Genomic DNA, 26,346 nt, shown 5'->3' with positions numbered 1-26,346 from the left:
GCATCCTCCAGCCCTCCACCGGGCTCTGAGGGGTAAAACCCGAGACACCAACCCCAGGCTCGGGCCATACTCTTCATCTTCGGTTTCTTTCGCCAGGGAGAGATGGCAGATTTGCAGATTTTAACTCCTTAGTGCCAGTAATTCCCCTCCTCTGACGGCTTTGCCGTGGGGTGAGGGATGGGTTCAAAGCGCTGGGGCTGGTGGCCACCGTGGGGTGTCCGTGGGCCAGCAAAGGCAAGGCAGAAAAAAAGCACCTTTTTGTATCGCTGTTTGACCTGGGACCGCTCCAGCCCGTTGGAAGTTCCTGCCAGCGCAAAATGGGGGTTTGTTGAAATAAACCACTTTTACCTCCCAGTTTTCTTACCTTAATCCGGTCCGGTTGTAAAAATAATTCGGGCGAAAAAGGAATTCGTGTATTTAGCCTCCTAAACCTGCGCTTATGGCATAAACCAGGGGCTTAAATCTTATTTTGATTTTATTATTATTATCATTAACGATCCAGTTTGCATTCAAATCGCCTAGCTCTCCAAAACTCCGATTTTTTCATTGAAAACCTCGAATACTCCCCAAATCCCGACACTTTTCCCAGGTGCTTGGCACATCCCTGGAGCCTTTGCAGCCTTGCACGAGAAAAAACCTCTTTGCAAGAAGGAGCAAAGCCAGGACTTTGCAATAACTTCAAAGCATGGCTGGAAAAATAACGCAGAAATATTTAGGTGGGATTTGGAGAAAAAAAGGGAAAAAAAAGCAGTTTTACTGGTAAATATTTGGAGCCGACAATACTGGTACAGGCCGGTAACTGGTATTTCTGTATTTGGCAGCCAGCAATGCAAACAGGGCTGCTGCAAGAGCGGCTCGGTGGGGAATAAATCCCGGTGCCCACAAGCAATTTCCAATTTCGTGAAAAACAAACAAACAAACAAACAAACCAACCAAACCAACCCCACGATGTGGGGAAGGGACCCGGCTGGGACTTTGCCCTCCACCCCCCGGCTTTGCCTGCAAGTCGGGAAAGGAGCTGGCTTTGAAAGAGGTTTGCAGACTACCAAGGGAAATGTTTCTTGCCCTCTGTTTAAAAAAAAAAAAAAAAATTGGAAAAATATAATTTCCCCCGTTATTTTTCATTAGTTCTTCTCAAAGTATGAAAGGAAAGAGAGAGAGGAATGAATTTAAGGAAGATGCCAAAGCAATAGCGGGGATGACGCCCAGGGAAAATGGTTTTCTTCCACGAAACTTATGTGCATTTTTTATGTGAACACTCAAGAACAGGTTCTCTTTTTTTTTTTTTTACCCCCGGTAGCGAATCTATTGATCTACATAGATAAAACGTGTTTTACAGCCGGGATTTTTCCAAAGGTCGATCATTTTACCCTCAGATCTTCAGGTGCTCTTACCAGAAGTCCTGCAAAGAGGAATGGAGAGAAGAAATCGGAGGAGAGTGGTCCCCAACAGAAATCTTACGGGTTTGTTGTTGGAGGTTTTTCCCCCCATAAATAGCTCTAGGAGGTCTCCAACTCACAAGATGCATTTACATATAATAATATGATATTGCGTAAGGTTAATATAACATGGGGAAATCACTGCAGAAGCCACCCGACCGCTTTCTTTCCCATCGCCAACACACTCCCAAGCGCTGCCTGAAGTTCCCACCTCCTGTTCCCTGTAGTCGTGCTGAAATATCAATTAAATTCCCCCTTTGTCGTCGCCTAATTTCTCACCTGGTGAATATTTTGGAGCGATTTAGCTCCAGAATTAAATCCTTGATAGCGGGTTGTGAATGCTTTGGCTCTCCACTTGATCTTCAGAGAAGAACAGGGGATAAATACTGTCCTAAAGACTTGAGGAGCCCAAATGTCCCCGTGCCAGTGTCCAGGCATTATTTAAAGGACATAATTATATATTCATCGTTAGAAAGACACGACCTGCCATCCGACTTTTAAAGCGAGCTGTGGGAAGACGAAATACAAAGCAGGACCCGGGTCGTCTGCAATTATTTTGCAGAAAGATTTGTTAAGTGACTTTTTTGGGGTGTTGTGGGGTTTTTTTGTTTGTGTTGGCTTTTGTTTTTAGCAAAAGGAGTAACGTTGAATAAATTGGCAAGTGACTAAAACGCGAGGCATCTCCGAGGGCTTCAGCATCTCTCCCAGGCAGCGCTAGAAACTTTATTTTATTTTCGGGATAGACCCATAGGAACAGACATAACCGCAGGAAGGAAGATGTCCTGGGGAAAAGGACTTAGGGAGTGTTTTAGACACAGGTATGGTATATAGTCGGTATAGGATATACAATAATTCCATAGGTAGGTGGATGCAAGGATAGATACATGGATGGAGGAATGCAGGGAGGGATGGAGGGAGGGATGTGTCGCACAGATTCTGCTCGGCTCCCAGTTTTCCCCACGCAACACACCACAGCCAAGCGCTCTAAATAAACGAGTTTTGATTTTTACACGGAATTTCAGCTAATTTGGGGAGAAACAAACCACGCGCGTGGCTGGGATTCTCCTCTCCTCCTCCCTGCCTCCAAAGTGCTGCAGCTTTGTGGAGCGGGGAAAGGGCCCCCCAGGAGCCCCCTGTCCCGGGGGGGGGCAGCATCCCCCCCCTTCCCGAGGCCAGGGGGGACCCTCACCTGAGCCAGTCCCCTGCGTGTCTCCCTGCGTGGGTGCCTGCCCCTGCGTGGGTCACCGCGGCCCCACTCGGGTCTGGCACCCCCCAGGCAGCGGGGACTGGGGGGGGGACGGAGGGGACCCTGTGGGGGCTGGCGACCAGCATCACCCCAAACCCACCCCTGCCCTTGCCGAAATTTGGCTGAATCAGGCAAACGGGGCTTACACCTAAGTGCCAAACCTCTTACAACCTCCAAAATGAATGTAAAAGAGAAAAAAACAAATATATTTTTGCTCCGTTTACCCCTCCCGCCCCCCCCAAAACCCACAGAGCAGGATGAATCCTCACCCCCCCCCCCCCCACTAGACCGGAAAAAAAGGACACAATTTCTTTAGAAGATTTTTTAAGATAAACCTCCCTATTCAGAGGTCCCCAAGAGCAAAAATTTCGCCATCCCCCGATTTAACTTTTTTTCCCAGCTCAGCAGACACCCCCCCCCCAGACCCCCCCTCCTGCTCCTGCCTTCCCTGCTCATTTGCAGCTGTCCCCGAGGAAGACTCTGCTTTACGCACTTGCCGTTTAATGCCGAAAAGCCCCAACGTGACAATAGAAAAGCCGATTTTTTTTCGCCTTGCAAATGCACATCCTCAGGGAGGAAAAAAACCACGAGGAGGGTTTTTTTTCCACGTGTTTGAGGAGAGGAAAAGCACACAGGAGGTTTTCGGGTCACTCGTGGCATGCCGGAGCCTGAGGAAGCCTTGGAAGACGGGGAGGAAAACCACTTTTTTTTTTTTTTGCCAATAATGGAGCAAAATCCTTTTTTCACCCCTTTTTAACGGAGTGCAGAATTAAAATTTATCTTGCTGGTGCCAAAGTTTTGCTGATGCTTTGGATGCGCTCGGAGCAGCTTACGGAAAGAGGTGGAAAGGCAGCAGCCCTGCCTGTGTCCTGGCAGGGCTTTTTTAGCCCATCTTTAACCCCCAAACCCGTATTTGGGGTTTAACCTCGTGAAAGAAGAGTTTCATCAGGTTGTCGGCATTTAGGAAAGACTCTGAGTATTAAAATGAAATCAGTGTTATTAATCGCCATGGAGGATAAATAGCCATACCTGAGGTGGAGGCACAGTCACACTCCTGGGTGAAAATCCAGGTTATTCCCATCCAGGCGGATAAAGGTCCTGCAAAAAGCAAACCGGCCATCCCACACACAACCCGCACACGTTTTGGGGGGAAACACAGCGATTTCAGCCTCTCTCTGCCAAGGTGGAGTGATGGATCGCTTTATTTCCCTAAGCATTTCTTCTCCTTTAAAATTCAGCCCAGCAAATAATTTTTGGAACAGGCTGGGATCTCTCCATTTACCAAAAATGTTTTTTGAAGAGAAACATCAGGCTTTTTTTTTTTTCCGTTTTCTTGCTTCTTTGCTTATTGCATACATATTTTCCCTAGCTAATGCCTAATAAGTCCCAGGTTTTCCATAGAGAGTTACACTTCTCCCATCACGATGTTGCTTGGAAATGGAGATTGCATCGCTCTTTTACCCTCAGTGTGAACGTGTGGGCATCGGTCGTGCCTATTCATCATTTATATTTCTCTATTTAATATACACTAAACCCCAGTTTGGCAAACACAGTTCACTGAAGTTCAGCTTCTACCTCTGGAAATGAAACTCTTCAGTGTTTTGCTTTTGAAAATGTGAATAAACTTGGCAAAGAGCTCCCACTCTTCCCTCTCAATCCCTCCAAGCAGCTCCAAGGAATGAATTATTTGGACATCAAGTGGACCAAGAAGTAAATAGTTTGGGTGGGAGAAGGGGAGAAACAGCCTTGAACACACATCTCTCATATAACTGGTTCTGAATAATATTTGGCAGAAGAAAGAAGGTTTCTTACATTGGCCTGGTGTTAGTCTCCATCCTTCCAAACGCATCTTGAGTTAATTCGGTACCAGGAGATGGGGGAGAAAATAACCCCGGATCGTTGCAATCCCACGGCCCAGGAAAAAAAAAAAAAAAAAAGGCGCCTGTGTATTTTAGAGCACTTACAAATAAAGAAATAAAATGACATTTAGGGCGGGGGGGGATAAAGCCTCATCCAAGCGCAAAGGGCTATAAAGCACCTGAGGGTCCCCGGCTCCTCTCCCTCTTTCTCTCCCAGAGAATATGAAAGCAAAAATGATGAGAAGCGATAATTACGCTCTCCAGATACCACTTTGTTGACACCAGCCAGACCAAATGGCCCCCTTTTCTTTTGTCAGTGCTTCAGGCGACCTCCTGTTTTAACTTGGAATTGAACTTGGACTTCCGACCAGACAGGGGCCCTAAATTGAGGCAGATATTTTATTTGTCTGTCTCTGAATCGCTGAGTCAAGAAGTACCTATTGCACCGGGTCGGCGTGGAAATAATAACAATAATTAACGGTGGGGAATTGCCAAGAGCTGGGACATTCCGCAGTGGCTGTAAAAAAAAAAAAAAAACAACCAACCCTTATTTGCCTCAAAACGTGGTGTCGCCGTGCGAGGAGGCGGGGGGTGGTGGGGAGGAGGGATGGGAGGGAGAAGAAAAAGGGGCTGCGGGATTTTGGGAGCCCCCCCACCCGACAAGCTGCCACGTCCCCGCGTTGTCACCCCGGGGGGGTGATGGGTCAGCTGAGTGGCACCAAGAGGTATTTATCCCTTTCCTCTTCTCCCTCTCAACTTTAGCACGGTTGGGGTTGGTTTTTTTTGGGGGGGGGGATAAAACACGGTAATAAAGCCACGGGGTTGGAGAGGGTGAGGTTTGGCTTTGCAAATCTACCTCTGGCCCCGCCTTGGGGCGAGGGGGAGCGATTATATATACATTTATATATATAAATATATATATACACACACATAATTTTATCCCCTCTTTCTGGATAGCAAAATGCAGGGAAGCCAAAGCAAAACACACAAAGAACATCCTCAAGACTTAGGAAACCCCTTCCCAAGCTTGGGGGGGGCGTACTGGGAGGGTGCTGGGGGCAGGCTGGGTTGGCAGCGCCTTGTCGATGGCAGCTAAAAAAAAAAAACAAAACAAACAACCTACCCCAAGAAAAAAAGGGTGAAAAAAAGCCTCAGGGTGGATCCACTCCAAACAGGTTGCAGGAATCTGACAGGTTAGGAAGGAGAAAAGCCGGATCGTCTCGGGTCAGGCTCAATTCTCCGTCTGACACCACCCGAGACGGTTTGATCCAGCCCGGGGAGGGGGCGGGGGGGGCAGTAACCTGATATTGCGTTTCCGTCCTCGATGCATCTTTCCTCCTCGCTCCCTCTCTCTCTAAAAGCATTTAAATTGAAGATTAGGTAGGGGCTTTATTTGATATTTTTTTTTAATTCCCTGTATAAACATCTCCAATGCAAGAGGAGGGGGTGAGGAATTGGTGATAAATCCAACTGCTGGGACAAATGTAAGTCTGATGCACCCCCCCCCCCTTTTTTTTTGTCCCTTTTTGGGGTGGTTTTTTGTCCCTTTTTTGGGTGCAATGCGTCAAGGCAGAGAAGACTGTACTTCATCTTCTTTTCCGGGCATTGCTTTTGCAGGAATGCTGCTAAGGCTTGGCCACAGCCTCCAGCCTCCCTGGTTGTATTAATTCAGCAATGAGCTGAACCAGGGATGTTAGGATTTATTTTTCTCTCTCGAAAAAAAAAAAAAAGGCACGCAAAGTTTAGGAAAAGAAGTCGGCTTTGGCTTTTATTTATCCAAAGCACATTTTGAACAAAGCCTGGGAAAGCTTTCCTTGGATTCCTCTGCAAGAATATGAGATTTAGTGGAATAGTTTCTTCACTAAATTGGTACTCCAGTGGGAAAATTGTATGTTGATCTCAGACTTTCTCATACCACGGGCTCTAATTTCCCTGAGGGCTCAAAAGCTAAAATTCCCCTCCTTTATTTCCCCCACCCACCCACCCAAATGTAATGGAAATGCAACTTTCCTTTCCAAATCTAGGTAGGGATTTTTTTGTGCGGGTGCATCGTGCTTTAGAGGCACTGACAGCGGCTGGAGCCAATTTTCCTTCAATAAATCTCATACCTTGGCCATTTTCCTTTGTATGTGAGACGTCTGGAGGTGGGAAGAACCGTAAATACGGTTTTTCTCCCAGAAAATGGTCTATCGAGGGGGGATTTCTAAATCTTTCAGACAACAATGAGGGGGGAAAAGGGGGGAAACAAAGGGAAGAAAAAGGAAAATTTAAAAAAGAAAAATACCCATGTGCCACAGATTTGCGGTGAATTATTTTCATCTATCCCCTAACTGAAATAAAGGATTTGCCTTTTTTCTTTATTCTCATCCAGCCTGTATTTTTTTTTTTTTCCTCCAGGATAGATATGTGGATAATAAAAAGGGGGTTTATCATAAAATTCCGCAGCTGATGAATTTTATTTCGGGTGAGATTTCCCTGGCCTGGAGGAGCAGCGCTTGACTTTGAGCCACATTAGATGTGCACGACCGTGCTCTCTAGGTGTTTGGCCACAGAGACATCAGTATTTTCAGGGCAACAGTTACCTTCACACCTCTTTTTGAGGGTTTGCCTTGAATATCTACAAGTCAGATTAGCTTTTTAACAAACGCAATATATCAACGAAGTCAGTATCTCCGGCTGCAAACACGCGTTCACCTGCAAAACTGTTCAGCCCTAAATTTCCGTGTTTCTTTCTTTCTTTTTTTTTTTAAGGGGAGAGTGGCAATAAAGAAAATGGCTAATTTAAAGGAGAAAGGGTCGAAAACTGCCATAAGGACCAGTTAAAGTGTCGGAGATAAGGTAATGAGAAACAACTCGCAGTTTTGCAAAGCAGAACAGAGCTGGACACCGCAAGGATATATCTAATTTTTTTTCCCCACATGGTCTCGGAGATGAATCTGTTTCTCTCTTCCTCTCCAGCAGGAATAAAAATAAAGAAATAAATACACCGAATTTCTCCCGGGGTCTGTCTTCAAGACGGCAGAGAAAGGGAAGGGGAACCAGGCAAACCCATACTTGTCTTCAGAAGAAGAAAATTCAGCTTCTTTCTTCTCGGAGCCCGCTGGTAGACGGAGAGGGAACCGCTCCCTGCAGAAATATCCATATAAAAACCTTTGCCGGAACAATCTGCAAGCCTAGAGCCGGAGGGAGGATGAGAAAAAGGAATTTATAAGTCAATATTATTTGATATTGGTCAATTTTCCCTCTTATTTCCCTAATTTAAAAAATAATGCTGAAAATGTGATGCTGCGGGGATGGTGTGTGAGCGATGCGGACTCTTCCAGCCTTTTTCTATAAATGCACAAGGAGAGGAATATTATACTTTAAAAAGAGCTTGGGGGGAAAAAATGCTATTTAAAAAAACCCAAAACCAACAACCTAACGAACGGGTGTCACATCTGCTCTTATTTCTAATTGCTCTTTCCCCTCTTCCTATTTTTTATTTATGGGTACCACACTCCTAAGCGGTTCCACATTTTGGTAAGTGTAAACATCCCTGAGCTGGTTTGGGTTCATTAACCCACTCGCCATTGCGCGGAGAGCCGCCCTCAAAAGCTAGGAAATGGTAAAAAAGGAGCATTTTTTAAAAGAAATCCCGAGTTTCTGAGATGAGGGTTGTTTTGCACAGCGACCCTCCTCCTCCCTTCCCAGCCACGGACCCTTCCCAGAAAACCATCACTTTAAATGTGATTTTTCTCCTCTGCTATCTCTAGAAAAAGACCTTTTTCTCTTGGTTTATCCTCTTTTTCTCCCGTTTTTTTCTCTTTTTCTCTTGTTTGTTTCCCTCCCCCTCTTTTTCTCTTGTTTTCTTCTCTTTTTCCCTTGTTTTCACCCCCTCCCCTAATTCTCAGCGTGCAACCCGCACTAACCCACCGAATTACAAAATTCAGTGTTTCATTCAACCGATTCTTTCCCCGGGATACAGAGTGGAAATGTCCTTCCCCAAACCTGCCAGGGCAATTTGCTATTATTTTTCATTTACCGTGCTGCCTGCCCTGCTCAGGGCTCCCACCTCACCTCCCGAGCGCCTCCACACCGAGCCCTGCCCGCTGCCCGCTCCGCTCCGCGCATCCCCCGTTCCGCCTCTGTTACCCTTACCATAAATCTTTACATTTTTAACATTTAATCCCCTTCCCACGCCGCGCGGAGAGGACATATGCTACCAAATGTTAACTACTTCATAAAAATTAAAGGGGGGGGGGGAAATTGAGGGTTGCTGGGGGAGGGAAGGGAGGGTTTGTTCGGCTCCCCCGTCCCTTCCCCCCGACGTGGCGGACACCCGGCTTTAATTTCTTGCTCGGCTTCTTCCATCACCCTCCGAGCCATGTGGTTCTTGGAATGGGGGGGGATGCTTCTCCTGGGTGATTTCTGGAGGGACTCACAGCACTTTGCGGAATTCAAAGGATGCGAGCACGGCTTATTTATTTTATTTTAATTTTTTTTTACATTTCTTTTTTTTTTATTCTTATTTTTGTTCTTATTTTTATTCTTATTTTATTATTTTTATTTTCATTCTTACTTTTATTTTTTATTTTATTATTTTTATTTCATTTCACTTCACTCTATTATTTTATGTCATAATTTTATTCCTTTTATTCCCCCACACCCCGCCCATCGCAGCCTTTTTAACCTCCACTTCCAAACCCAGGTCGAAGCCCCGGGAGGTCCCCCCCGAGGCCGCATCTCCTCAAACCCATCCCCGAGGCTCAGGGGGACCCGCTCGGGCTCCTTCACCTTGAACTTGGACTTCGAGGGCTCCTCGGGACGCCGAAATTCCCTCCTCCATCGGGGCAGGTTAATTGAGAACTCGCCTTCCCCCCTCTACGGGCTCCCTTTGCAGAGTGGGCTCCCCCCCACCACAAGATTTGGGGGGATTTGGGTGGGTTTTTTGCTTTTTCCCAGCTTTTTCTTTTTTTTTTTTTTTTTTGCTATTGGGAAGAATGGGAAGAGGATGAGGTGGGAGGCGAAGCCGCCCCGGGACCCCCCAAAACCAGCAGCACCGAGGGATGGTTTAGCATTCAAGGGGACACACGAGGTGTGGAGGGGGGGTCCTGCGTGGGTACGCACCCCATGGGGGACGGGGGGGACAGGGACAGGCGGGGACCATCTGGAAGTCCTCTCGGAGGACCCCACACCCCACGGCACCCCCCAGGAAAATCTGGGGGGCAAATGCAGCGCAGACGGAGCTCACGTCCCTTCTCATAGCTTAGGGCACTGAATTCCTAAAAAAAAAGAATTTTTTTTCCACTTTTTCTTCGGTTTCTATTTTTTGGGGTGCTGAGCTTCTTCCCTCCCTTAATAACTCCTCGCCCAGGGGTTCCCCGAGGGCTGCGACCCCCCCCCCCCAGGTGCTCCCTCCTCCATCCCCATCCCTCCCAGCCAGCAACCTGCCATTTATTCTTTTTTTTTTTTCCCCCAATTCCGTGGCAGCCCGGCCCCGGGTTAAGAATTAATTCACGTTTTTACAAACCCTCACAAGTCAGCCTGGACCAACAGACCCCCCCCGTGCCCCCCCCCCGGCTTTGCACCTACCCCACATCGCCGCTGATATATTTACCACCGAACTATTAAACATCAACAACCACAACCACCCTCCCACGCGTGCTCAGTGGGGGAAAATCAAATTATTTTGGAGTCTGGCAGGAAAACCGGGGGGAGGGGGAAGGAATTGGGCAGATTTTTTTGCTTTTTTATTTTGTTTTCGGGGGGGGGGAAGCACTTTGCGAAGGAAAAAACAGTCAACAGGTTCCAAAAAGGAAAAAAAAGGGGGGGGGGGAGATGCTTTTTGACCGCCCCCTCGAAGAATCGTGGCGTGGTTGCCCATCGCTTCCCCTTGAAACATCGCGAGTGGGGGGGGGGGTTATCCTTGTGTGCCCCCTATACCGCTTAAAGCATCCTTCCCCCACCCGAAACACGGCGCGGGGGGGGGAGATCCTTCAAGGGAAAGCATCTGTGTGTCCCCCTCGGTGTTTCGGGGACAAGGGGGGGGCGCTTCGACCCACGGCGGCCGACACGCGTGGGCAGGGACCCCCCCCCGCCACGCGCGGCTCTTTGTGCCGGGGGGGGACAAGGGGGGGGTCGCCACCGCCTTTAATGGAGGGAAAAGGGGGGGGGGGGGGAGGAAGAACCCAACCAATGAGCGTGGCGGCGGGGTCACGGGGGCGGGGCCACGCCGGGGCGGGGGGGGAAGCCGGGTGGGCGTGGCCGCGGCGGATTTCTTAATGGAGCGGCGGCGGCGGGGCGGCGGCGCATGCGCGCGCGGCGCCGATATGTTGGGGGGGTCGCGGGGCGGCGGGGCGCGGCGCGGAGCTTCCCCCGACGGCGGCGGCGGCGGCCGAGGAGGAGGAAGAAGAGGAGGCGGAGGAGGAGGAGGAAGAAGAAGAAGAAGAAGAAGAAGAAGAGGAGGCAGCAGCAGCGGGAGCAGCGCGGCATGACATGACGGCACCGCTCGGCCTCCCCCCGCGCTGGCCCGACGGCCTCGCCTGCCGCTGCGAGGACGCCCCGCGGGAGAAAAACCGCATGGAAGGGCTGGGGCATTGCCGGGAGATGATGCCCCACGCGGGACTCGCCGTGCCCACCGCCCCGCCGCCGCCGCCGCCACCCCAGGGAAGCGCTTACGCGGAGCTGGCGGCCGCCGAGCCCCCCCGGCAGTGCCCGTCGGGGGCGGCTTCCAGCGCGGCGCTGGGCTACGGTTACCCCTTCGGGGGGGGCTACTACGGCTGCAGGTTGTCCCACTCCCACGGAGTCAACTTGCAGCAGAAACCCTGCGCTTACCACCCCGGGGAGAAGTACCCCGAGGCCGGCGGGCCCCTGCCCGGCGAGGAGCTGCCGTCGAGGGCCAAAGAATTCGCCTTTTATCCCGGTTTTCCCAGCTCCTACCAGGCGGTCCCTGGCTATTTGGACGTGTCGGTGGTACCGGGGCTCGGGGGTCACCCGGAACCGAGACACGACGCTTTGCTTCCCATGGAAGGTTACCAACACTGGGCTCTTTCTAATGGCTGGGATGGGCAAGTGTACTGCTCCAAAGAGCAATCGCAGTCTGCACACCTCTGGAAATCACCTTTCCCAGGTAGGCTGCTCCGGGAACCGGCGTGCTCGCCCGCTTCCCGACCGCCAGCTCCCACCGGAGGGGTGGATGTGCGTGTGTGTGGATGAGTGTGCATATACGTACACCTATACAGATAGATACGTGTATGCCTGTATATGTAATTAAAAGGAAAGAAATGGCTCTGGAATGCCTCCTGTGCAAGGCAATGTGTATGAACATGTATGGGAAAGAAGGTGAAGCAATCTTTTCTGAATCAAATACACGCCGTGAGCTTGCTTGGAAAGTAACTTTGCCGTTTAATTCTTCCCTTTCTTCTCTCCTCCCTCTTGTTGCCTCACCTAAAGAGCGTCTCTCGGTGCCTTTCTCTTCATTTTCCCCTCCGCTCACTGCTTCTCTAACTGCAGAAAGCTTAAAAAGGAAAAAAAAATAATTTAAAACCCTTCTCCAGCGCTTCAGTTGAATGAGAAGTGTCGGGGGCTGGGACAGTAAATCATATCACAATTACACACAATTATAGGAATAGGTGTCAAGTGACAAATGAATCTGTTTAGAAGGGAAGGAGGGAGGCAGAGGGGTGGCGAGGGGGGACCGGCGGGGCTTCTCTGCCAGGTCAGGCAGGCATCCTGCCCGCCTGACAGCCCGCAGGCAGCCGGGGAGGCAAAATCCCTCCTTGGAGCACCTTTTAGCCCAGAAAACCCCTCGCTCCCTTCCCCTCCTGGTCCCACCGGCCCCGGCCGGCTCCGTGCCCCGACGGCAGCGGGGGGGGGGAGGAAGGTGATGGTAGGTGCTTCCTCCCGGTACCTCTTTCCAGGCTCCTTCCAGCCCCCCAGTTCCAGCGTTGGGTGGGGAAGGACGCGGAGCCGGGGGGGGAATAACGACAATAAAAGGGGGGGGGGGCCCTACAGCATCTTGGATGGAAAGAAGGGACAGCTCGCGTTAGTTCTTTGGGGGGGCAATGGGGGGGGGCACATCCTTTTATGTATTTTCCTTCTTCGGGACAAAGAGGGACAGAGGAATGAGCTTTCCCGGGAGCTTTTTGGGGAGGGGGGTGGAATTTAGCAATGCATTGCTGGCTGCATGATGGGTGCGTGTGGGGTTTTTTTGGGGGGGGGGGGGGTGGTCCTGGCATTCAAGCTGTATTTGGAGGAGCTGCCCCCCCCCCCCCCCCCCCCCCCCCCGCTTTCCCTCCCCATCGCCTGCAGCTCTAGTGAACCCCCCTGAAGGAGATTCCTACCCTGCACCACTGGCCTTTGCGGCACCCTCAGCACCCCAATCCCCCCCTCCCCAAAGACCCGATCGCCCCCAAAGCTCCCCCAGGGGCTCCCCAATTAACTCCTGTCAGCCATAATTGGGGCTGCGCTGCCTGCCGAGCAGAGCTCGCCTCCATCTTCCTGCTCCAGCCAGCTGGGTCACACCTTCGCGGCGAGGAGCTTCGTCGCCCAGGTCGCCGCCCGACCCTGGCAGCGGGCTGAGAAGGGGCTGGGGCTGCCCGAAAGCTTGGGGGGAGCCTCATACACCCCCCCCCCCCCGCCAAATACCGGCAGCAGAGGGGTGAAGATGCTCCCTGCATCCCCGCTGAACCCATTCCCCATAGCCCCTTGGCAAAGCACAGAGCATCTCCCCCTCCTCACCCCCCGCAAAAGCCACTGGAGGTGGGGGGGGCTGGGGTTATTCTTGCTGGGTTTGCCCCCCCCACCTCCCACCCCGAGGGTTTTCCTAGGCTGCACCAAGCCGGCGGGAGGGGCCGGGGTGCGGGGGATGCACTTGTCTCCGCGCCGGGCTCGGTGTTTGGGGGTGCGCGTCTGCGGGGATCCCCGAGAAGGTTTGCTGCTTGCGGGGGGGGAGGGGAGGAATGAAATAGGGGAGAAGCTCCAGATATTTTCCAAAATCTCTCCGTCTGGAAGGTCCCTTAGATGATCCGCGCACATCAGTCTGCGGGTTGACTTGGTGCCCCTTGTTTATCAGCGTGGACAGTGTCGCCAAGAAAAACAGGCTTTCACCACGTGAATGATGAATATTATGTTATTATTACTATTATTATAGTATTAGTCCCCTCGCTGGATGCATTTTCTGCCTGCCTTGTCTCTTTTCCCCTCTCTTTCTTCCCCTTTCTCTTCGCTCGCATTCCTCCACTCTTTATGCTCCTTTTCCTCCTTTTCTTTCTCTCCCCGACGTGCAGAAATCCCCAGCCCGCACCCCGGGATGCAGTACACACACACACACCCTTTTCCCTCTTCCTTATGTTTTGTTTTCTTTTTTCTTTTTTTTTTTTTTTAATCCAGACGTGGTCCCCTTACAACCCGAAGTCAGCAGCTATCGGAGGGGACGAAAAAAAAGGGTCCCTTATACCAAAATCCAGCTGAAGGAGTTGGAAAAGGAGTACGCGGCCAGCAAATTCATCACCAAAGAGAAGAGGAGGAGGATTTCGGCCACCACCAACCTGTCCGAGCGTCAAGTGACTATCTGGTTCCAGAACCGGAGGGTCAAGGAGAAGAAGGTGGTGAGCAAATCCAAGACAGCGCATCTCCACGCCACCTGACAGAGGATGACTTTGGAGGAGAAGGGGCAAGGAAAAGGAAGCAAGAAACGTAAATATTTATCTGGTAGTTTGTATGATAACATCATCATCGGGACTCTGCTGATTCCAAGTCATTATTTAAAAAAAAAAAAAAATCGACATTCACAAATGCACACGCGCATCCCCCCCCCCCAAAACACTGAGCGCATCTTTGATTTATCCCTTTGCCCCGCTCTGACTGTGAAAACCCCAGTTTTGCTCTGAGAAATCCATCGATAAGGCTAAACTGTGTATATTTTTAAAAGAAAATAATAAGCTAAGAGTGTAGTTACGTTAAAGGAGAGATGAACTCTGAATGTCGCCCTGTAACCCTGTATAGTCCGACCCCCTCGCCAGTCTTTCATATCTCGGGCCATTTCACCCACCGATGTATAAATGTATGGAGAACCTATGGCAAAGTTGCATCAGCTTCGTATTTTCTCGGCACTAGGGACCGAAAATAAGAAATAAGGCTGCTATTGTGGGAAGAAAACCATTGCTCGGTATCGCTTAAATATCCCAACCACTGATTTTAGGTCCTAGATGGAAGTGAGTTGCTGAGAACATATTTTGGGTATGTTCTCACGAGGGTTTCTATATCTCTGCCATAAAACTGGAATGTCTGTTCTCCGCTGACAAGATGGAAAATGCACAATATTGTCTTTGGGGTTTGTTTCTTTCCCTCTCTAAACCGGCTAATTATCGACAGTGTTCTCTGGATATGTAAAAGCATCTTTTTTTTTTTTTAATGTCTTGTATATGTATATAATATTGTGGTGTCCAGATGATATGTACCGACTGCAGATGACATTTCTTAAAAATAAATATCTTTTTTGTTGTTGTTGTTTTGCCTTGAGGAGAGGCTCTTTGTGCACCTCTTTGTAGCCCTGTGCTTCTCCCACCCCTCCCCACCACCGTAAATACAGCCCGGGCGGGAACCTCCGCAGAGAAAGGATGAGGGAAAAAAAAGAAAAAAACAAACAAACGGGGAAATGTGGCAAATTTGGGCAGAAATCGCTTAATAAGGGGCTCTCCGGAAGATGCGAGGGCCAGATGCAAGGAAGGGAGTAAAAAGCGGAGAAAATAAATCCGCGGAGACTGAGCCAACTGAGTGCTTTTTTATTGAATTTTTTCTTTCTTTCTTCCCCCCCCCCCTTCTTTTTTTGTCTTTATTTCCCCCCTCCCCCCGCAATTACCCCGGCTGAAAACGCGATGACTTCCCGGAGACGCTTCTAATCTCTTCAAATCTCCCTCCCAAAGGACGCGTTTCGCTAAACCTGTTTGACTCCAGCTCCGGCCCCAGATCAAAACCTCCCGACCTGCCCTCGCCCCGCCGAGCAGCTCCGCGGCCGTCCCGGCTCCGCGCCCGCGCAACTTGCGCGGCCCCGAGCCGGCCGGGCAGCTCGGAAAGAAATACGGGAGAGGAAATTGTTTCCATAGGCGGATTACAATCTACCTTAATATCTGCTAGATTTAATCACCTCGTTAAATGATCAAAAGGGGAGGGGAAGTGGGGGGGAAAGGCTTTTAAAGGGATGTAACCTAAAACAATGTTATTGCGGGTTAAATTTGCATTGAGCGTGTGCATATATTTATGGGAGGGGGCAGATAGAGCAGGCACAAGCTATATAAAGCTATATGAGAAAAAGATTAGCACTGGTGTCTGCAGAAATGGGCGCACAGATACGCTAGGTGTTCGAGCTGATACGCATAAGTGCATATATATATAAAATATATATATATACATTTATACAAGGGTATATAATGGCATGTGCATATAACCGTGTCTGTCCGTTACTTTTTATGGTCTGGGTGTCGGTGTATATATATTTTATATATATATATATGTTATATGTATGTGTGCGGGGCTTGACGGTGTGTGTGTAATTTATGTAAGTCTGGGTATTAAGGCGAAATGTGTATAGGTCTATCACATATAATATACCGCAAATAACAACGTATCTATACTCTCTCTATAAATTTATATATATATATGCAAGTGCAACCTTCTACATTATTATGCGAAATGGTGGGTAAATAGTAGGTATGTTTTTTATATATATATATATATATATATATACAGACATTTATGTATACGTATGCAAGTGCAACGCTCTATATTACCATACGAAGTGGTGTGTAGATCTCATTTACGGTCTGTACCCCTGTGGATGTATGGGTGTACCTATAGCTTCATAAAGGAGGCTAAAAGACAGATAGTAGGGGTTGTGTTGGTCCAGCGTCTCTCCGCGGGCTCAGTGCGGTGGCAGGGTGCCCTATGGAGCCCATACCGCCACCAGAAATCCCGGGAAAACCCCATATGGATTTGGATGCTTCCCGGAGTGATCCCAAATCTCCGGTAAGGTGGGACGCGGTTTTGTTTAATCCCGGGAATAGGGCGAGCCGGGGGGCTGGATCCTTTCCTTCCAGCTCCCCATCCCTTCTCGGGGGGGTGGAAAAAAGGGGTCCCTGATTTCCCCCACCTCCCCAGTCGCTGATTTCTCCGATGAGCGGAAGAAGCCGGGGGTTGATCTGAGGGTGTTTTCTGCATTTATTCTGGAGAACTTCGGTGGTTTGGAAACGCAGGCAGAGATTTGAATCTTTATTATTTTAATTTCTTTTTTTTTTTTTTTTAAGACGCTCAGATAGGAAATACCGCAATACTTCGAGAAATCCATCGCCGCTGCTGTAGCGGGATTAAATCGTGGGTAAAACCTGCCCTAACGCACGAGAGCCACGAGAATATGTGTTTTGGGTGTAAAAAAAAAGCTCTTCCTCTTAAAAAAAAGCTTGCTGTGTGTGCAGACACTGCAATGCCTGAGAGCAACTCCAGACAAGCCCAAATCCGACATCCCGACAGCGAGCGCGTTGTTCGCTGTGGCTCTATTCTTCCTCATTGTACCTGAATTTCACCAGTTCTGGGAGAAAAAAAAAAAAAGAAAGTTTATGAAACTGTGGTTATTAGGCTAGGGTTATTGGAGGGAATGAGGGGATACGGATAAATACTTTTTTTTTTTGTCTTTACGGGTGTGGGTAATTGAGCCCAAGTTATTCACGGAGTTTCCAATTCTGGGAGTTTTTGTCAATTGTGGTTGAATTTTGTTGGAGGGGGAGAGGGCTGCCTGTGTGTCGGTTTGTGTGTCGGTTGCTCTTTCAACTCGTGTGGGAGGAATCAAAAGGGAAAGAAAAAAAAAAAGAAAACAAACTCAAAAGCAGAGAAGAAACAAGAAATTCATTCATTACACTTCAGGGCACCAAGGGGTTTTGATGGTCTTAGTTGGCAGATATTGGCGAGCCCGTGAAACAAGGCTCTTTCTTGCCATTGCCTACGTTTCATTTTAAAATATTTTAAAATATCCTTATTTAAAATAACCTTATTTTTCCTCGACCCACTCCATCCTCCCCTCCGGGGCTGTACCACCGCCCAAGAGCCGGGAAGGAGCACGGATGCAGGCAGGCGATGCTGAGGTGCGGCTGGGATTTCTGGGGGGGAATGCAGACCCCAGGGAAGTGGGACCCCGTCTCCGACGTGCTCAGGACCTCGGGGTTCAGCCCCCCCAAGTGGGGCTGAGCCTTCCCCCGCCGTCGGGGTTGGAGTCGGGTGGGGATGGAGGTCAGGATTGGACCCTCAGAGAGGGAACGCGGGACGGACAAACCTTCCCCTTCCCTCTGCAAACACCCACGGACACTTGGTCACCCCTTTAATCCTGGCGGTTTGGGTGAAAAAAAAAGTGATTTCGGGGCTAGTCGGATCAAAAAAATACCGCCGCTTAATTCTGGGGATAAATCCTTCCTGCCGACCCCAGGGACGGTTGATTTGCGTGGGTTTTTTTTCCAGAAGGGCGGCAAAATCATAATCTACAACTCAAGTTATTTGGTCGTCCTCTTCCAAGAGCTTTGGAGGAGGCGCTTGCCTGGAAGAGAAGAAATTAAACCAAAAATTGCGCACACACAAGCAAAACCCGAGGAACAGCTCGTTATTTCCCCGCTGAAGTTCCGCGGGCGCGGAAGCCGACCTCCCTCCGGCGTGACCCCCCAGGAACACAAATCCAATGAATTTCTCCATTTCCCACTTATTTCTTCCCACCCCCGTTAGGAAATGGCAGTGGGAATGGCTTGCTTCTCTTCTCCTTGCTTATTTATCCATTAACGCCCTGCCCGTAGCTCGCTGGGTATTAGGTCAGCAGGCCGTGACGTCACTCCTGTATTACCCTTGACCGTGACTAGGCGTTGTTTGACCTTGACATCACGAGCTGCGGGGATAATAAGCGAGGGGACCCTCACCCTTGATCTTCTCCTCACCAGGCAGCCCCGAGCAGCTCCCGCTCCTGTTTACAGATAAACAAGGTGTTATTTGAAGTCTAGACAGGCGGGCTAATGGCCAACAATAAAGCCCTGAAAAGGAAGTTTCCCAAGTTTAGCCTTTTCTTTCCTTTGTATCGAGGACTTTGAATAACTTCCCAACCGCAGCCTTTATGGTAAAATCCCGGACAAGGGATTTCCCTCGCCCATCTTTTTTTTTTTTAGATAGAATTTTCTGCTTTTTTTTCTTTTCCCCCTTTTCCTTTTTTCCTTTTAATTTTATTTTGTCTTTTTTGTTGTCTTTTTTTTTTAGCTCACTCACATTTGCATATTTTTTTCTCTAATGCATTTTTTAAAGAATAACTTCCTAATCTGGAGGGGGAATTCTGCTCTCGCAGCCCTGTGCTCAGTGCAGAGGTGAGTATAACTCTTGCTGGTTAACTTTCTATTTGTTATGGAAGCGCTTGGTCTTAAAAAAAAAAACTTCTTTTTTTTTTTTTTTTTTTTTTTGTTAGCAACAAAAGAGAAGAGACTTCTAAAGGCTTTGCCAAGAAATTATTTCTTAAGACCCTGACAGCCAACACGGGGTGTGTGTGTACACACATCCCACAAACTCCTCCAGCACTGCTGGTTCCTTGCTTATAAACTGCCTTGCCTACGTGGTTCAGCACATTTTGGGAAACCCTCGTGTTTATGGGTATTTAAGAATTACATCCAGCAAAATGTCGTGTCTCCTGTCGCCGGCACTTCGGGGGGAAGCTGCTGCCTGGCAGGAGCTCAGCTGGTTCAGCCCACACTTGGACCAGCCGTGGGTTTAATAAACTCCCTTTCCTCCCCACCACTTTCTCTTCCTTTACAAGGAACATTAAATAAGTGAGATCACGCTTTTCAGGCTCTCCAATTGCGATTTGCTCAAGAGTCGTGAATTCTAGACCATTAACTGGTTTGTTGTTACAGTTGTTGGGGGGTTTCAGCCCTCCAAGGGAATTACAGTATGAAACGCCAACTTCTCACCCAAAACAGAGCTGGCGGACAAAGCGAACTTCCCTAAAGTTGGGGACTAAACCTTTGCCTTACAGAGGATGCAGGCATCAGTTTACATTAATCTAATAGGAGGAGAAGATCCTCTGCTGGCAAAGCTGGGGAAAAATATAATGATATTCCAGGCATTTAACTATTCCCTGCACCGAGACTGGGACCTACCTTCGTTAAAACTGAAAGCTGCCCCAGATGATTTGTATATTGGATGAGCTGAAGTGTCATAGACATTTTTATTCCCATCCATTTACCACTTTTCCATGTTAATTTTTTTTTTATTGCCCAACTCCTAGGTATTCCATTTTACCACCCTCTTATATAGATATACATAAGGTGTCTTGTGCACTTACAGATCTAGAAGGTGTCTATAGACATGCATTTTCCACATCAGAAAAAGTACCCGGGGCAGGTTTCAATGATATATAGCTACCCCGAAATAAGAGTTCTGTGGGCTTTCCAAAGCCTGTCTATATTTTATTCCCCGTGTCATGTATCTATATATTTATTCTAAATACTTCCTTTTTGACCCTGGCAGCTAACTTCTTGTTCGAGTCACCGCAACTCCTTACAACTCCCAACCAATTTGGGGTGAAATTCGGTTGAGCAGAAAAGCTGAGCCATGACGGGGTCTGTTTTTCCAACCTGCACACGCACAAGGAGACCTTTTAATTTGCGTTTTTTTCCCCCCTTTTCCGGGCAGAAAGACGGAACGGGGATGTTGCAGGCTATTTTTGCCCTATGAGGGTTAAATTTCATGGTCTTTTCTGGGAGAAAACTGAAAGTGGGGCTAAGTCCTTCCCATCTGAAACGTAAATATTTGGCTGGGGCCATTAGGCTGGGGCCATTTTTATTGATTTTCTTTTTATTTTTGATTTCTTGAAGAGGCGAGGCTGGAGGGGAGGGGGAGAAAGAGCCCGCTCCGGTGGGAGCCGGCAGCCGAGCTCAGCCCCGCGGGCTGCGCGGGGGGAAGATGAAATGCGGGAGGAGGGGAAGGGGAAATTTTATTTCTCACGCTTGGTGGAGAGGGGTTGCGATGGTGCAAAACGGGAAGAGGAGGAAGGGAGGAGCGCAGGGATAAATCCCCCCAACAGGGCGGGAAAAAAGGGCAAAGCACCGCAAAGTCAACCCCAAAACTTGGGGTGGTTGTTTTCCCCGTGCAGCGAGTGATGCTCTTCGAGACAGTCATTAGCATAAGATGTCGATCCTATTCACTACACTAGACAGTGACCTTGAACTGAGACGTTGCAATCTTGCTTTTCCAGCGCCTTTTTCTCTCCCTCTTTTTTTCCGGGGGCTCTTTTTTTCCCCGGCTCCCACAGTCAGGGAGCTTCTCCCGGCTTCTTCGCACCAGCATTTCCCGAAAGCTGCCTCTGCGACTTGTGGAGGTGGGAAAAAAACACCACCCCACCCCACCCCGAGGATTATTGAATATCGGCGTCGAAAAGGTCTCTCTACCTGAAAACTGGGATTCCTGCAAATGGGGAAAGGCTCAGAGATTTTTTTTGCTGGGCTGGGCAACTTTTTCTGGGGGAGGAACACCGCAGGAAAAAAAGAAGGGGGGTTGCTCAAAGCAATAGGAGGTAGAAATTGGGATTTATTTTTGGAGAGCCGGCGCTCGGGGTGGGTTGTGCACGAAGGAGACTGCCTGAGCCAGCAGTGCCAGTGCCCCAAGCAGGAGGACTCGGCTCAGGCTTTCGTTTTTAAGCACCGCTCAGCCTGAGCTGAGCATTAGAAAAGCCCAAGCGCTCAACCTGAACTGGCAAATGCATTTTTAATGGGGAAGAAATTCCCGGGGAAACGCGGCAGCTTTGCTTAAGAGTCCTTAGGATTTATTTTTTTGCCCTTCCATGGACCTGCTGTCTGCTTGCAGCAGGAGCAGCGCTGAGCTGGGGAGCCCTATTCAAGGCCACCAAGAGCAGGGAGTTACTCCCCACGCTCTGCATCGCTTGATATATTTCTAAGCACGGCTGTAGCATTTCCCAGCTCTAAACAAAAAATAATAAAAAGAATAAACAAGGGAACCGGGGGTGCTTTTCTCCCTCTCCCTTGCTGTGATGCCCATGCTGACATTATCCCTCCATGCAGGACTCCAGCGCGCAGTTTGTGGTTCACTTGCTGTGCAGCTCAGCCCTGCAGCTGCCTCCCCAAAATGTTTCCTTGGAGGTAAACGTGAAATTTTATTAAATTTTTATTTTCACCCGGCAAAAAAAATCGAATTGCATAAAGAGGAAAAGCTCCAAATACCCGGAGACTCCTCTGAAGCAGCAATGTACTTTCCCAAGGTCCGGTGGAGAACAAAGCCGTGCAGCACCCGGGCACGTCTTATATGGGGAAATTTGCGAAGAAAAGAGCAAGGTAGAGGAAGGGTTTTCTTTAAAAAAACAGCAAACAAAGCCAATTCAGATGGCAACCTCCGGGGATCACGTGCTCATTTTTATATAAACTATTCCTCCCCAGCTTGCCCAGCGTTGCGAGCGCTTCTTCTGCAGCGAGAAGACACTCTTGGAGAAATTGCAAGCAGCTTTTTCACTTATACCTGCAGGGAGAAAAATTCCTTGGCAAGGTTTAAAAAAAAAAAAAGTGCTAAACTTTCATTCTAGCAAAATATTTCTAGTAGTCGTATTTCTTCCTTCTCAGGCAAAGCGTGTAGGAAGGTATGCACATATCTCTGCAAGGTATGTATGTAGCGTATCCATAGATGTGCCAGGAAGAAAGAGGGATGGGAAATACGGAAAATAGGTTTTCCACCTCCAGGAGCTGTCCATGGAAGACGAAAAAGCACCTAAATTAGTTATTTTATTGGCACCTGATTTTCCTTGCAGGGCTGGGAGGGGGGGGTCAGCTGAAGCCCCAGTGTTTTGCCAGATGAGGAAAAAATGATTTTATGCCTGAGAAATACATAAAATATTGGTGAGGGAGGTTGGTTGCTGGCTGGGAAGGCAGCAGTTGGAGAGATGCGGCTGCACCCGCCCGGCTTAGCCTCCGCGGAACGCCTCCGCCCCCGCGCAGCGGTTTTACCTCTACAGGAATATTTACGGTACTTTGCAGAGTCAACCTGGCAAGGGGAGCGCTTGGGAGTTGCTTAAGGCAGGGAGGAATGCAAAGCCATGCAAAAATCCAGCAAACGGGGTGGGCATTTTGGTTGCTTAAAAAATTAAAAAAAAAAGGGGAGGGGGGAGAAAAAAAAGTGGGGAAAAAAAACTACTCCAGAAAAAAATCTAACATAAAACACCCTCAAATGTCTTTGCGTGTTCACGGTTTCCATACAATGCGCCTTTTCCAGTGTTTTCTTTTTTTTTCTTCCCCTAACGTATTTATTTTGCACTGAAAGAAGCCAATATTGATTATTTTTTTTTCATCCCTTGTATTCCTTTGCAGCAGCTCTTTTCAGTATGACCAGGAGAAGACGATGGGTGGGAGGGAAGAAGAGCTCTGTAGTGTTACGAGGGCAGAATATATTGCTATAACGTGGCGAGGAACCAGCTCTGTGTGTGTGTGTGTGTGTGTGTATGTGTGTACGTGTGTGTACGTACACACCTCTTGTTTCCAGGCGTGGGGAGCAAAGAAACATATAGGAAGACTATAATTTTTATTCTTTCCCAGAAACGAGGCGAAAAAAAAAAAGAGATTTGGACACTTATCTGTACGTGTGTGCGCCTTGGTGCATATGGAATGTATACCGGCTAAATTAAGGCTCTATATAGTCGTGTTCTTCTGGCTGCTTTATTCGACACAGATCATTAATAAAAGCAATTGAGGATTGTTAAAAAATCTTCCATCCCTTCTTGAGAGAGTGGCAAGAGCCTGGGAAGAGGCTGCATTTCCCCAGCCCACGACAAAGCCACCTAGTCCGAGCGGAGGGGGAAAAAAGAATGATAATAATAATAAAAAAGAGTAGAAAAGGTCGCAAATAGCTTCCAACTCTCCCATCCCACCGCGCGTAAATATGAGCCTGTTGCGGGCACCATCATTCGTCTCCTTAAAAAGCCCGTAAACTTTATATGACACAATATCTAATAGTAATTTATTGGGGAGATATTGTAAATTCGAACTGTTTTAGTTAATAAAGGAGCTAATTAATGAGAACCAGCCTCGCTTTTGCAGATGGTGGAGGGCCCCGGAGTGTTGCCGGGGGAGGGGCGCGCAGCGGTTTTGGGGCAAAACCCTCGCCTATCGATTATTTTATGCTAAATATGACATTTTAGGGCGCTTCGCGGTTCTTAAGCCAGCTCTGGGAGCCGTTGCTTTTTTTTTTTTTTTTTTTTTTAATAAAATGCTTTATGGGATTTTTTTATGATTTTTTATGATTGGGAAGGGGGGGTGAAGGAGGCCGGGGGGGGGAAGAAAAGGCGTAAAAAGGCGGAACTTGCTGTTGTGTTTTGTCTCGGCTGCCAGGGGAGGGGAGGGCCCCCCCCTCCCTCCCAGCGCAATTTGGGGCTCACGTGACCCCCCCGGACCAATAGGGCCGAGCCGTCGGTTTAACTATGTTTAATGTCAGATAGCAATAAAGTAGAAGCTTTCGGTCAGGCCCGCGGAAATGGGCGAGCACAACCTCCTTAATCCCGGCTTTGTGGGACCTCTGGTGAACATCCACACGGGAGACACCTTCTACTTCCCAAATTTCCGTGCCTCCGGAGGGCAGCTGCCCGGGTTGCCGTCCCTCTCCTACCCCCGGCGGGATAACGTCTGCTCCCTGCCCTGGGCATCCTCGGAACCCTGCAACGGGTACCCTCAACCCTACCTGAGCAGCCCCGTCTCCATTAACCCTTCCTTCGGCAGAGCCTGCGACCTCGCCCGGGTGGAGGAAAGCAAATGTTATTACCGGGAAACCTGCTCCGAAAGCACCGGGCTCAAGCGGGAGGAGAGGGGTAGGGACAGTGCCTTGCTGCCCCTCGAATCCAGCCTCCCCAATGGCATGGGGGGCAATTTCAGCAAATATGACTATCCGAGCAGCGAGGCGGTCCCCCACGACCCTCCGTCCTGCCAGTCCTTGGAGTCAGACTCCAGCTCGTCCTTGCTCAATGAAGGGAATAAAGGCACGACCGGAGAAGCGGGGGGTTTGGTCTCCCCCCTGAACCAAGGCAGCACTTTAGGCAACGGTGGTAAGACCCCGGGAAGGAGGGTCTCGGGGCTGGATCTGGTCGTGGGTTTGGGGACGGAGGGGGGGGGTTGCTTGGAAACTTGCCGGTTTGGGGTTCCTTCGCGGGGCAATTCCTGGGCGCAGCGGTGGGAAGCGGCGCGTCTATGTGTGCTGAGACCACTAGGGGTAGCACCGAAATCCCGAATGGTTTATTAGGTGGTGCTTCTTTTAAAAGAAAAGGCTATAAACATGTAAATATCCCATAAAAAAAAAAAAAGAGAGAGAGAGAGAGAGAGATGCAGTGAAGGGTAGTGGGTGAGTGGTTGCGCATCCCTGCGCGGCGCGGAGGGCTGGCGGAGCGTCCAGGCGCTTTTTGGGGGGACATCGCAGAGGTGTGTCTGCCCGAGGGAAGGGGGGAGAAGGGGGGGATGCTTAAAAAAGCAACAAAACCCCCCACAGCCTTCAAAGATGGCACTGGGGTGGAGGTTTCTCCCTGATAGCGGGGCCGGGGCGGCGGTGGAGCCCTTCCCCGGGGGGGTCCCAGGCTTGTCGCCCGCTCCCTGCCCGTCCTTTGCTCCCTGCCCTGGTTATAACGCGCCCCCCCTTTCCCTTCCTCTGCCTCCTGTGCCCGCCCCACGCATCCCCCGTGGCCCTGGGAGGCAACTGGAAGCATCCCCAAGCACCCACGGCCAGTACAACGGGGGACCCGGGGGACAGCGGGGGCCCCAGGGAGGCACAGAGAGGGGTGATGGGGGTGCCCCTTTTTTTTAAAGAGGAGTTGTTTGGGGTTTTTGTTTTTTTCCTTGCCAAGTGCTCAACTCTCGCTCCCCCTTTGCCAGGTGCTCCTTGGTACCCGATGCACACACGGTCCCGGAAAAAACGAAAACCCTATTCCAAACTGCAGCTGGCAGAGCTGGAAGGGGAGTTTATGGTCAATGAATTCATTACTCGCCAAAGAAGGAGGGAGCTCTCAGACCGATTAAACCTGAGCGACCAGCAGGTGAAGATCTGGTTCCAGAACCGGCGTATGAAAAAGAAAAGACTCCTCCTGAGAGAGCAAGCCCTTTCTTTCTTTTAAAGTTTTAAAAGCGTCCGTGTCGGGTATTAAAAAAAAAAAAAAAGAAAATGAAAAAAAAAAACCAAACCAACAAAACCCCCCACATAGACTCTCTAGCGTTCACCCGAGTTCCCGGGACTTTACCTGATCACTCTTAATCCCCGCACCCCTCCCTACCCAGAACTCAATGAATAAAGAAATAATATTCATAAATAACCAGTTTCCCTTAAAATATGAAACCCGACAGCGAGAAAAAAAAAATAATAAAATAATAATGCATCTTCTCCGCCGGGACCGCGGGGGGACAGACGGCTTCCAGAGATGCTCGCCGGGCTGAAGGGGAGGTTTTGAGTGCGACTTTAGCCGCTTTTCCTTTGCCAGCACCACAGGTAGGGTTTCCGTGCAGCGCCGGGCACCGTCGGGGGCCGCCGGTCCCGCTCCCCCCCCCAGTTCCCCCCCCTCCATCCCCGCCCGGCTTCGGTTGGCGGCGAGACCTGGGCTGAGGGGGATGAGGGTGGATCCTGGCCCCTCTCCTGGGCTGCTACGCAGGGGTTAGGGCTGGCTTGGTGTTTAGTGGGAAAGCGGGGGGGGGGGGGAATAGCAAAAATAAAGGAATGGGGGGGGGGGGGAAATAGGGAAGGGGATGGGGTATGTTGTCTTAAAGGACCGGCCCCGCGTCCT

The 26,346-nt window shown here is 49.5% G+C and overlaps 3 protein-coding genes across 5 annotated transcripts in view; 2 read left to right on the top strand and 1 right to left on the bottom strand.

Moving 5' to 3' along the window:
* The window catches only part of LOC138689806 (zinc finger protein 385A-like), a 282,741-nt gene that overhangs the window by 65,246 nt on the left and 191,149 nt on the right, over nt 1-26,346 (bottom strand). The gene's annotated exons all lie outside the window — the stretch shown is intronic.
* Nucleotides 10,993-15,044, top strand: HOXC13 (homeobox C13). The gene is made up of 2 exons (XM_069806559.1): nt 10,993-11,652; nt 13,914-15,044. Exons 1-2 carry the CDS (start codon nt 11,019-11,021, stop codon nt 14,168-14,170), a joined length of 891 nt encoding a protein of 296 aa, XP_069662660.1. The 5' UTR covers nt 10,993-11,018; the 3' UTR covers nt 14,171-15,044.
* HOXC12 (homeobox C12) lies at nt 23,943-25,881 on the top strand. The gene is made up of 2 exons (XM_069806557.1): nt 23,943-24,630; nt 25,448-25,881. Exons 1-2 carry the CDS (start codon nt 24,066-24,068, stop codon nt 25,684-25,686), a joined length of 804 nt encoding a protein of 267 aa, XP_069662658.1. The 5' UTR covers nt 23,943-24,065; the 3' UTR covers nt 25,687-25,881.

The sequence above is a fragment of the Haliaeetus albicilla genome, chromosome 18 (genome assembly GCF_947461875.1).
Source record: "Haliaeetus albicilla chromosome 18, bHalAlb1.1, whole genome shotgun sequence".
In the NCBI taxonomy this organism is placed as follows: Eukaryota; Metazoa; Chordata; class Aves; order Accipitriformes; family Accipitridae; genus Haliaeetus; species Haliaeetus albicilla.
This window is presented reverse-complemented; position numbering and strand designations above follow the sequence as displayed.

Bases quoted from the DNA above. Each gene is read 5' to 3' on its own strand.
- HOXC13 (XM_069806559.1), top strand. From the start codon at position 11,019: ATGACGGCACCGCTCGGCCTCCCCCCGCGCTGGCCCGACGGCCTCGCC. The intron at 11,653-13,913 runs GTAGGCTGCTCC...TTTTTAATCCAG, and splicing joins CTGGAAATCACCTTTCCCAG to ACGTGGTCCCCTTACAACCC.
- HOXC12 (XM_069806557.1), top strand. From the start codon at position 24,066: ATGGGCGAGCACAACCTCCTTAATCCCGGCTTTGTGGGACCTCTGGTG. The intron at 24,631-25,447 runs GTAAGACCCCGG...CCCCTTTGCCAG, and splicing joins CAGCACTTTAGGCAACGGTG to GTGCTCCTTGGTACCCGATG.